This window comes from Dermochelys coriacea, chromosome 5 (assembly GCF_009764565.3).
Source record: "Dermochelys coriacea isolate rDerCor1 chromosome 5, rDerCor1.pri.v4, whole genome shotgun sequence".
NCBI lineage: Eukaryota > Metazoa > Chordata > Testudines > Dermochelyidae > Dermochelys > Dermochelys coriacea.
The window spans coordinates 135930671-135942916 of NC_050072.1; the positions used below are offsets into that span (position 1 = coordinate 135930671).

At 49.2% G+C, this 12246-nt stretch overlaps 1 protein-coding gene across 5 annotated transcripts in view; it reads right to left on the reverse strand.

Annotated features, from left to right (window-relative positions):
* Positions 1 to 12246, reverse strand: part of TBC1D2 (TBC1 domain family member 2) — a 28262-nt gene that overhangs the window by 14335 nt on the left and 1681 nt on the right. For 4 of the 5 annotated variants that reach the window (XM_043515482.1, XM_043515485.1, XM_038401418.2 and 1 more), the window contains exons 2-8: positions 9721 to 10156; positions 8502 to 8646; positions 6712 to 6853; positions 3805 to 3941; positions 2889 to 3076; positions 1509 to 1895; positions 594 to 704 (exon numbers count right to left, since the gene is read on the reverse strand). In XM_043515482.1, coding sequence (XP_043371417.1) covers positions 594 to 704; positions 1509 to 1895; positions 2889 to 3076; positions 3805 to 3941; positions 6712 to 6853; positions 8502 to 8646; positions 9721 to 10131 — 1521 coding nt within the window. In that variant the 5' untranslated portion in view covers positions 10132 to 10156. Of the gene's footprint in view, positions 1 to 593; positions 705 to 1508; positions 1896 to 2888; positions 3077 to 3804; positions 3942 to 6711; positions 6854 to 8501; positions 8647 to 9720; positions 10157 to 12246 lie in introns of those variants that run through there. The other variant, XM_038401421.2, reaches the window with a different exon arrangement.

Sequence of the window (12246 nt, forward strand, 5' to 3'; positions counted from 1 at the left end):
CAGTGACTAGCAGAAGGCTCAGCTGAGTTTGAGACTCTGATGTGCTGGTCACTATCCAGACACATAGTGAGAGACAAGCCTGCCCGAGAGTGCTCAGACCCAGGCCAGAAAGGAAGGGTCGTTCTCCCACGTTTACAAGTGGAGAACTGAGGCCCTGAGAGGCTGAGGGACCCACCCAAGGGCACGCCACCCTGGGAGCTCACTGGAGACATCTGCACCTCGGCCACAGCAGTTAGAAAAGCAAACGAGGTGTTCGGGTGCATAGGGATGGCATGGAGAACAACACGGAACTGGTACAGTGCCATGATACACAGCACTGCCTTGCCGCTGTCTGATAAGTGTGGGAAGGACTGCACCCCACTTCGACAGAGTCACTGCCTGTATGTTATTTGGGAAATTCCTGAGGGAAGCTGATCAGAGATCCCATGTCGGGGCCACCAAAATGCAGAGTGAAGGGGTGGATGGGAGTCCACTGGGAAGAAGACCCTTGTTGGCCTACTGTGCATTTGGGACCAGGGCTGAGTAGGAAGGGAAACCTCTGCATTGGTGCTCACTTCACAATAATTAAATGAATAGCTGCCACCTCTCCTCACCTTCATCAGCAAGACTTTCTCCTTCTCGGCAATGCTTCTCCAGAGCTTTGTGACCTGGTGGATCTCTGAGTTGAGGAACTGGTTCTGAGTTCTGTAGGCATCTAGGTCATCCTGCCAGAAAGCAGAGCAGGTGCTCACACCGAGCTGGCCGACAGCAGGCAGGCTTTTGCTATTCTCCTCTCTGTTTTAAATCCCCACATAAAAACTAAAGAACGAGAGGATGGCTCCATAATTTAAGGTAAAATACATTACAGGGAGGGCATAATTCTCCCAAATAACATCAGAGACCCAGACGTAAGGCTAAACATAAAAGAAATTCAGATACATTCAGGTCTGGAATGTACAGTTAGGGCACTCAAAACACCTCAAGTCTGCCTTGTAATAGTGCATAATGCTTGGAAGATGCTGCAAGGAGATAGGCTGAGAGATCTGGGTTTGGTTAATTTTTAAAAATCCAGGCCTGAGGCATTCCAGGCACCAGCCAACACCACATCACTGCAGACAACAAAACCCCACTGTTGGCTGCAGTGTTTCTCTGTTGAGAGACACAAGCTTCCATTATAACTGCACAGATGGGACTGGGAACTGCACGGTGAGCCAGGCTATCTGAGGGGAAATGTTGTTTACACAGAGGACACATCTGGAAGACTGACTGAAGATAGACAAAGAGGAGGAGCTAAGGGTTGGATGGAGGATGACTCAAGCTGAGTCAGGCAAAACAAGCTTTAGGCTACCACTTCCCCATCTCTTGAACCAGACAAACCCTTCAAAGCACAGGACTGATATCAGCCCAGCCCCTGCAAACTGCCTGCACTTTGGATAGCAAAGGAGCGGCACAAATCAGCCCCAGGCGCCTGCTGTATCAGACACTAAAGAGCCTTCCAGCTGTGATTTGGCTGTGCCTGCCTCACGGACCTTCAAATGCTCAATCTCCTCCTGCTGCTTGTGCAAGGTATCTGCAGCAACAGCATCAGCCTCTTGCACGGGCTCAGAGAGATCCAGGGCAATCTGCTCTGTGAGCTTCAGGATGACTTGCTGCTTGGCATAGTTCTTGTCCATCAGGAGCTGCACGTGCTTCTGCAGCTCCTCCACACGGTTGTCCCTCAGAGCCAGGCTCTGCTCCAGCTCCTTCTTGTTGGTTTCCAGGGCTTCCACCCGATTGCTGAGCTCAACAATTTGCCTCACTTTGTGCCGCACCAGCTCTAGCCGGTCTTTATCTTCTGCAGCAGTCAGGTACCTGCTGGATGCTCTCTTCTCCTGCTGCGCAGCCTCCAGAGCCTTGTGGAGAAGCGTAACCAGCTCCTGTGGGGACATGGCGTGATCGTCACAACACACGGACCACACACAGTACAGCACTGGCTCTGTCTGAGGTCGCAGCAGGCCTGGGGGTTCTTGTTAAGCTACAGGGCACTATCTAAGGGGATTTGGGGCAGACATCCCCTGGGCAGGACACCCCATTACTGCCTTTTGCTGAGATGTGGGCACTAGCCAGTGTTGGAGAACGACTGGCAATTCCTATGTGTCTATAACAGCGGAGCTGTGCTGCCAGCCTGCCCTGGGAGCACCCAGCACAGAGGGGTCTCCATGCTCCATGGCTTGTACCACCCCGGAGGTGCTGTACTGTTTGCAAGGGGATGCTGTGCATCCCACCTAGCCCTGGGCTCTCCACAGGCACCTTCCTGAGGGCTGACTGGATGCAGAGACCCTCCTGCTCAGGTTTGGGCTCACTGTCACTGCAGGGATGGCGCACGCTGGTTCCAGTGCTGCCAACAATCCCCTTGTCATGGTAACACTTTCATGGTCACCTCCCACCTCGGAGCAGGCTCTGGCTCATGGCACATGGCCACAGAGGAAGCTTGCATGCCCTGGGAGAAGGCCATCGCCTCCAGGAAGTAAACTAAGGACGGAGCCAACTGCTCATCATGAGCCTGCTTCCTCTCCTACTGACATGGGTGTGAGTCCAGTGACCCCCCTGACCTGAGCGAGGTCACACCAGTGTGAGCCCAGTGACCACCCTGCCCCCACCCTGAGTGGGGTCACACCAGTGTGAGCCCAGTGACACCCCCACCCACCGACTCAAGCAGGATCACACCGGTGTGACCCCTCCCCTGCCCCAACTGAGAAGAGCTCCATTGGAATATCACTGGAGAACCAAGCATAACCCGCTAGCAAATGGCACGTCAAGAAGTGCTCATGTTAGCATGTAGGGGCTTGATCCAAAGCTCCCTGGGGTCTATAGAGCCATCCCAATGGCTTTGCTGGGCTCCGGAGCAACGATCCCCAGATCAGCCTTACCTTCTGAGACTTGATTTCTTCTGTGAGCGTCAGGACCTGCTGCTGTAGAACAGCCACCTTCTCAGGGGAGCTTCTCTCACGGGCCAACCCTTCAGCGAAGGCAGGGAAACCGCTGTTCAGCCACTTGGCTTTCCTAGGCAAGTGTGACCTGGGCCCAGCCTGCGTGTCCTCTCGGGCCTTCTCTCTGACTGAGAGAGACAAGGGAGAGGAGGGGAGTCACTTCACTTGTGGGAAACCAGCACCAAACTGAATGACCAGCCGGAGAGTGACAGACACACAGTGGCAGCTGAAGCACTGTATCTAATGTAGATACACAGGGCCCAAGCCCCAGCCGCAGCTCTGCTGGAGTCAATGGGGCTGATCCCAACCAGTGTCAATGGGCATAGTTCCACTGGAGTCAATAGGGCTATGGTGATTTACACCAGTTGAGGGGAGCCAGTAATGGCCATTTGGAGGGAAGACCGGCTCCCAAGCGAAGCCTGACAGCTTTGGTGGGAAGATTTGCTGCTCAGAACCGAGAGCAGGGAGGCAGGAGTGGCTGCTCTAAACTGAAGCCATTGGGAAAGTGCTGACAAAGCCCATGCCTGTTGCCAAGGTACCCCACTGTTGCAGGCACCAAAAAGAAAACAGGGCCAGGTCCCCAGCTCCTGCAAAGTGGTTTCAAGGGAGCTATGCCAATCAGTGCCAGCTGGGGAAGCAGCCCATAGACACCATGCCCTGCGATGCTCCATAGCAAGGAGAGGGAGCTGCTCCGGAGCCCTGGAGAGCGGAGCACTAGGGCTCAGTGTCCCCGGAGGACATTGCAACCCTCCCAAAGAAACCCCCATCTCCTTCAACAGCTGGTAGGGCTGCTGCACAATGATTTCACGATGCCAAGCTGGGATACAGGCCACAAATCGCAGTGAGGAGAAAGTACCTGAACATTCTGCCTCCCCTTCCACCTCTTGTTCCGCCGCCAGAGTCCCAGGGTGCTCCGGGAATCCCTCAACACCAGAGATGTTCCTGCCATTCCCCGGGAGCTGCCTGGTGCCACAGATATTGTAGATTGTATTTCTGAAAAGATAAAGAAACCGAGGGAGCCCAAGGGCCAGTAGAGCTGTGGTCACTGAGGCCAGCCGGATCGCTGGCTCCCCTAGATCGCCACTCAGGGGTGCTGCTCCTCACTTTGTTATGCAGGAAGGAAAAAGTAAGGGGGAGGGGAGAAGTTGCGAGAGGGGTCATTGGGATGTACCATTGTTTGGCATAAGAAAATCCAGAAAAACATCCATCATAAGAACAGCCACACTGGGTCAGACCAAAGGTCCATCTAGCTCAGTATCCTGTCTTCCAACAGTGGCCAATGCCAGGTGCCCCAGAGGGAATGGTAATCATTGAGTGAGCTATCCCGTCAGTGATCGTTGGTCTATTTTGCTCAATTTCATGGTCATAGGATTTTAAAAATCATAAATTTCATGATTTGAGCTACTTAAATGTGAAATTTCACAGTGTTGCAATTGTAGGATCCTGATCCAGAAAGGGGTTGTGGGGGGTTTGCAAGGTTATTGTAGGGGGGATTGTGGGACTGCTATTCTTACTTCTACGCTGAGCAGCTGGAGAGCAGCAGCTGCTCGCCAGGAGCCCAGTTCTGAAAGCAGAGTCGCTGCCAGCTGCAGTGCAGAAGTAAGGAGGGCTTGGCATGGTATTGCCACCCTTACTTCTGTGCTGCTACCTTCAGAGCTGGGTGCCTGGCCAACAGCTGCCGCTCTCCGGACGCCCAGCTTTGAAGGCAGTGCCTAAGTAAGGATGGCAATACCATCACTACCCTAAAATAACCTTATGACCCCCCTGCAACTCTCCTTTGGGTCAGGTTTCATAGTAGCAGCCGTGTTAGTCTGTATTCGCAAAAAGAAAAGGAGTACTTGTGGCACCTTAGAGACTAACAAATTTATTAGAGCATAAGCTTTCGTGAGCTGCAGCTCACTTCATCAAATACATCCGATGAAGTGAGCTGTAGTTCACGAAAGCTTATGCTCTAATAAATTTGTTAGTCTCTAAGGTGCCACAAGTCCTCCTTTTCTTCCTTTGGGTCAGAATCCCAATTTTAGAAACGCTGGTCTCCCCCGGGAAATCTGTACAGTATAGGGTAAAAGCACACAAAAGACCAGATTTCATGGTAGGAGATCAAACTTCACGGTCTGTGACGTGTTTTTCATGGCCCTGAATTTGGTAGGACCCTACTCGTCAGTGATCATTAAAAAATAGATAAAAAAAGGCCAGATCCCAGCTGGTGTCCATCAGCTGTAGCTCCACTGGCGTCAGTGGGGCCAGATCCCAGCTTGTGGAATTAAGCACAGCACCCCATAAGTTCTGACAATTCGCCCCAGCTGAGGATCTGGCCCCAAGTCTTTCCTGTAAGTGAATGTTGTGCTAATGACGGTGGCAGAAAAGACTGGTACAGCATAGACAGTAGGCAAAGCCAGCTCTTTCTTTCTCTCTCTCTTGCATCGCACTTGCGCGTTCCCTTATTTGTGCCAATTTGTCTTGGTTACAGTAAGTACAATATATGGAGTCCGCTGGCCACAGCCAAACTAGACTCCTAACAAAACTGGTACCTGGCTATGACAGCGACAGATGTTTTGGAAATACTGAGACAGAGAGAGAAACAAACCATGCAGCAGAGGCTGGATTTGAAGATGGGGGGATGCAAGGACACACTTGTATCCTCAGGTTCCTAACAGTGTCTCTTTCTGCTGCCCACTTGACCCACAGATAAGAGCCCTAGCTAAACTACCATGCTGTGGAAAACAAATCAGCCTGTCCTACCCCACCCGAGATGTTCTCCAGACCCCACAGAGCCTGAATTTGTGGCATTCTCCTCCTAGGAAAACACAGCATGTGGTCCCAATGGGCTGGTTGGCAGTGTTAGCCACCAGAACGGTCAACAGTGTTAGCTGTCGACATTAGTATCTTTTTCCCTGACTAGCATTAGAGGCTAGTGCTTGTGACTGTCAGTGCCAATGGTGAATGCTAGGGCTCCAATCCCCAAAGCACTTACATACAAACTTTGGTCATACATGGGCTTATGCACTCTGCTAGATCAGAACTTGGAAGGTCAGGGCCTGATCCAGCTCTCACCTTAGTCAGTGAGAGCCTTTCCATGGACTTTGATGGGAGCTGCATCAGGCCCTTCGAGAGGCTGGAAGTCCATGTGAATTTGGGGCTTGATCCTGCAAGGGGTTGAGCACTCTGTCCCTGATCCACTTCAGCATGAGCTTAACTTTAAGCAATGAGCAGTGCCACTGGTGGCAATGGAACTTCTCACACGCTGGGAGGTTAGCACTTGCTGAATCGGTTCTAGAGCGCTCAACCCCTTGCAAGGTCAGCCGCTTTGGGCCAACACTACATGACTGCTTCTGCACAGGCCCAATGCACCTGATCTGACGCCCACTGGAATCAGCAGCGAGAATCCCATTGACTTCAGTGGGCTGTGGATCAAGCTCTACTGCATGCACTCAGACCCGCTTGGGTGCGCACTTACTAGATTGTGCACATCACCCTAAGTGCTCGTGCAAAAGGTGCACGGACACTGGCATTTTAAAAAAATCCAGGCTGTCGACCTGCTGCAGAGATTTATTGGTCAGAGAGCCAGAGTGGGGACAAGGAAACTCTGCAGAGAGCTTGCATTTCATGCTGTGTAGTATTCACGCTACTGCGTTTGAGTTCCCACATGCCTGCATGAAGGCATTACCCACACGTCACATTTCTTGTCTTGGGCTATAGTAATGCTCAAGAGCACCACAAGGCAGCAGCCCAACACGCCAGCCACACCTCCACCGCCACTTACTGTAATTCAGTCCAAGGGTGCTTGAGGGAGATGTTTTGGAGGGCAGCAGGCAGCTGGGGAGCGGGCAGAGAGGCTGCCTTTAAACCTACCACGTCTGTAGGGGTTTTCACAGGGGGAAAGAACCCCTCACCTTCAGTGTGAACTAGAAAAACAGGAGAGAAATTAGATGAGCTCCGAAACCCTTTGATCAAACTCTGCCACTTTACATTAGGCGTTAAGCCTTGTCATATCCTTTCAGCTTAGTCTGTATATCTGTTCAGGACAGGCCAGAGGAAGCCATCCAACCTTCCCTGTGGTTTTCTAGAGACAAGGTAGGTGAAGTAATGTCGTTTACTGGTGAGAGAGACCAGCTTTTGAGCTACACAGAGCTCTTCTTCAGGTCTGGGCAAGGTACTACCAGTGTCACAGCTAAATATGAGATTGAACAGATAGTTTAGCACAGAGGTGGATTAGGGGTTTGTGGGGCCCTGGGCCAGAGCAAGTAGGGGCCCTTTCCCACTGCCTCTGCCTGCAGTCCTCCCACGCATGAGGCCCCCGTGCCCTGATCCCGCTCCCCGGCAGAAGCACTGGGTGGGTGGGAAGAGTGGGTCAGGGTATGGGGATGCCCATTTTTCCTAGAGCTTCCGGGCACAGGCCCCGTTGGCCCAGTGGCTAATCCACCATTGGTTTAGCATAAGTAAGTAGCACATAATCTATCTGTTTGATCTCATATTTAGCTGTGACTCTCGTAGTACCTTTCCCAGACCTGAAGAGCAACTCTGTGTGGCTCGAAAGCTTGTCTCTCTCAACAACAGAAGCTAGCCTAGTAAAAGATATTGCCTCACCCATCTTGTCTCTCTAATATCCTGGGACTGACATGCCTACAACACTGCAAACACCACAGATAAGAGCCCAAAGGCCTGCAGACGCAAAAATCTTTATATTTATCCACTGCCAAGGTAACTTGACTTTAACTGTTTACATTTTAAGGTGTACAATGAGGTAACACTGAGTAAGGTCCATATGGAAGCCAAACAAGGAAAAACAGAACTGTGCTGGCATCATTTCCCCCCTGCAGATGGTATAATTTGTATGTATTTATACTCATTATAAAACTGATGTCACAGAGCCTGGATTATCAGAAAAGACAGTGACAACTACGAAGTAAAAGAGAGACCAACACACATCTATGCCTCCTTTAAACAGAGGTACAGCATTTGCTGCCAAATGTTACTTTTTTTTTAAATTATTTTTAAGCAGGAAAGAGTGCACCTGGTGACAGCTAAGCAACAGACTAGCCCCCAGTGGCACCCTGCACCAGTCACATAGGTGTAACCGTGTGATCACGTCCTGAAACAGATTGCAAATGGAACAAAAGGTAGGCCCTTTGCTGCAGACCCTGTAGGCCCCTCAAGAGTTCCTAAGAACCCTAAGGGGTTTGCTCCAGGGAAAAACCAAGAGCAACTGTAGACATAAATCTGAATGCCTTTGACCCCACCAACCTGGTTGCCCCTTAGACAGCCCCAGCTAGACAATCAGAGCCCTGGCTGTGTATAAAAGTCAATCCCTTTTTTTCAGAAGATGAGCTATCCAATGAGAACTAGCATTGCTCTCATTACAAAGGCCGAAGGTTTCAAGTTTGGGGCCCTCCACATTGGCACTTCAATATCACCTTGAAGTCAATGGGAGCTCCAGGAGCTCAGCACCTCTGAGATCTGGCACTTATTTAGGTGCCTTGTTTGAAAATGCTGACCCAAAATCTCCGTACACTGATCAGAGAAGGGGGAAACAGTTAACTATTTAATACCTACTGATTTCATTGAGCAGAAATTCATTCGCAGGCAGGGCTGCCACAGTGACGCTGTCCACAGGAAGCCCAGTCAGGGTATTGCAAAACGCCCAACGCTTCATCTGCAGCTGCTGCAGCCAGAACATCATGGCCTGTCTGCTGACTGCCTAACGTTATATAAAACAGGTTTGACACGGCTCTCTGAAGTGCCAGTTGCAGCCTGCTGGGATGTCCTTGAAAAGCTGATTACCACCTCCCTGCTCTAGTCCAGCTGATGTTGGCCAGGCAGGAGACACCTGATCCCTGAGCACCAGGCCCCCAGTTATAACCCTGATTCGAGAGGCATGAGGTAAATCCTGAACCCTGGTTTCCCAGGCATACCGCAGACTGTCTGCTACATTAGATGGCTGGTCTCCAAATTAACTCGTTTTAAAGGAAAAGCTCGTCACAGCTGAAGATTTCTGGCCCTGCTGCATTGAGCAGAGAGTGATATAGAGGGAGTCGAAAGCTGTAGGAGCTGGTTTGCAAAGGCTCCATCCTCAATCAGCTCTTGTTGCTGGTGAGCCATTGTTCTTTGCCAGAGGAGTCCCACAGAGATTGGGATTTGACCATGGGGCTCTGCAGGGGAGTCAGCTCCAGCCTGGTGTCCTCAAGCTCCCAAGAACCCAGGAATCCTTTACTAAATCTAGGTGGGGAAAGAGACTTGCAACCCCTGCATCTGACTGTAACTGGAGGTAAATGTATACGTTTCACAGGGGAAGTTCTAGGCACTTTGGGCAAAATTCAGGCGGACTTAAACCCCAGCCAGTGCTACTGACTTTAATGGGACTGAATAGGGCATTTAATTAGAAACCACATGCCTCTCTCCCACCCAAATCGTCACAGTGAGCTTCCAAGTTGACCCAGCACCCGTCCCCAAGCCAGGAAAGCTCAGCGTTTTATTAGAAAGGTTACATCCTGGAGTTCAATTGCTCCTGACTTAACTTTCCTTTTGAACTCCATGTCTGATTCTGCTCCCACTGAAGCTAGTGGAGTTACCCTGGTTTTACAAGAGCGTCAGTGAGAGAATCAGGCCCAAAAGCTAAAGGCCCACATGCTCTCATGGTAGTGCTTAAACCTTGCTATTGAACTTTTACCTGGACCATTTTAATGCTGGCCCATTCATGCTGACAGCTGCAATACTAGCACCTACATTTCACAATAGCCAGCAGCAGTAGTTGCCTAGAAGACATTGTGCTCACCTTAAGAATAAACACTCTGCTTGGAGTTTGGATTTCAAAAACCCCTTCATCTGCTTCCACCTTGCAATCAAAACCAGCATTGGAGAGATCAATGCTCCCCAAAGGGTTAACATCTTGAGCTGTCCTGCAGTACAGCAAGTGACATTTATTTTCATCATAAAAGAACCAACGAGACTTCCAGGCCTTGATTGGCCCCCTGACCCCAAGTTTATTTAAATAGCCACAGAGTTTCTTTCTGGGTTCTTCTCTGCTAGGATTAAGCTGTGCATTTCCCAAGTCCTTGTGAGCCGATGATACAGCTCTCTCTTTCGCTGAGCCTGCATTACCACTATCATCATCTGAATTTGACTCAAGTGGCTTGCCTGGAATTCCAGCCAGGAGACACTCTCCACTTTCAGGTCTCCTTTCCATCTCTTCCAGGAACAATCTCCTAAACCTGGAATTAGAATTGCAACAGGAAATTTACTAGGTAAAGTATAACGGCAACACACAGATATTGTTGAGAATTGATTTGTAATGGTCCAATATTTTCAAAACAGAGTGTCAAAGTTTGGCTCCTCCGTCCATACACCTAAAGTACCATAAGAACAGGCATACTGGGTTATACCCAAGGTCCATCTAGCCCAGTATCCTCTCTTCCAATATGGCCAATGCCAGGTGCTTCAGAGGGAATGAACAGAACAGATAATCATCAAGTGACCCATTCCCTGTTGCCCATTCCCAGCTTCTGGCAAACAGAGGCTAAGGACACCGTTCCTGCCCATCCTGGCTAATAGCCATTGATGAACCTATCCTCCAAGAATTTATCTAGTTCTTTTCTGAACCTTGTTATAGTCTTGGCCTTCACAACATCCTCTGGCAAAGAGTTCCACAGGTTGACTGTGGACTGTTTGAAGAAATACTTCCTTTTGTTTGTTTGAAACCTGCTGCCTATTAATTTAATTAGGTGACCCCTAGTTCTTGTGTTATTAGGAGTAAATAACACTTCCTTATTTGCTTTCTCCACACCAGACATCATTTTATAGACCTCAATCATATCCCCCCTTAGTCGTCTCTTTCCCAAGCTAAAAAGTCCCAGTCTTATTAATCTCTCCTCACATGGAAGCTGTTCCATACTCCTAATCATTTGTTTGTCTGACTTCCAAAGGTGCTGACTTTTACCTTTAACTTCCCTTACATAGCTCTCATCTTCCCCATCGCCTTTCCTCTAGCATCCATTCATCTTGCCATTCCCTTTTCCACTCTGAATTCAGAGTGGGCTGACAGGAGAGAAGTGACATTATGACACTGTGAACTTTAGAAGCGAACATACTAGATATAAAGAAAAGGAGGACTTGTGGCACCTTAGAGACTAACACATTTATTTGAGCATAAGCTTTCGTGAGCTACAGCTCACTTCATCGGATGCATTCGGTGGAAAAAACAGGAGAGATTTATATACTCAGAGAACATGAAACAATGGGTGTTATCATACACACTGTAAGAAGAGTGATCACTTAAGATGAGCTATTACCAGCGGGGGATGGGGGGAGAAAACCTTTTGTAGTGATAATAAGGTGGGCCATTTCCAGCAGTTGACAAGAGAACTCTGAGGAACAGAGGGAGGTGCGGTGGGAAATAACATGGGGAAATAGTTTTACTTTGTGTAATGACCCATCCGCTCCCAGTCTCTATTCAAGCCTAAGTTAATTATATCCAGTTTGAAAATTAATTCCAGTTCAGCAGTCTCTCATTGGAGTCTGTTTTTGAAGTTTTTTTGTTTAAAGAATTGCCACTCTTAGGTCTGTAATCGAGTGACCAGAAAGACTGAAGTGTTCTCCAACTGGTTTTTGAATGATATAATTCTGGACGTCTGATTTGTGTCCATTTATTCTTTTACATAGAGACTGTCCAGTTTGACCAATGTACATGGCAGAGGGGCATTGCTGGCACATGATGGCATATATCACATTGGTAGATGCGCAGGTGAACGAGCCTCTGGTAGTGTAGCTGATGTGATTAGGCCCTATGATGGTGTCCCCTGAATAGATATATGGAGAGAGTTGGCAACGGGCTTTGTTGCAAGGATAGGTTCCTTGGTTAGTGGTTCTGTTGTGTGGTGTGTGGTTGCTGGTGAGTATTTGCTTCAGATTGGGGGGCTGTCTGTAAGCAAGGACTGGCCTGTCTCCCAAGATCTGTGAGAGTGATGGGTCGTCCTTCAGGATAGGTTGTAGATCCTTGATGATGCGTTGGAGAGGTTTTAGTTGAGGGTTGAAGGTGATGGCTAATGGCTGGTCACTCGATTACAGACCTAAGAGTGGCTATTCTTCAACAAAAAAAAACTTCAAAAACAGACTCCATTACTTACAGTGTGTACGGTAACACCCATTGTTTCATGTTCTCTGTGTATATAAATCTCCCCACTGTATTTTCCACTGAATGCATCCAATGAAGTGAGCTGTAGCTCACGAAAGCTTAGACTCAAATAAATGTGTTAGTCTCTAAAGTGCCACAAGTACTCCTTTTCTTTTTGCGAATACAGACTAA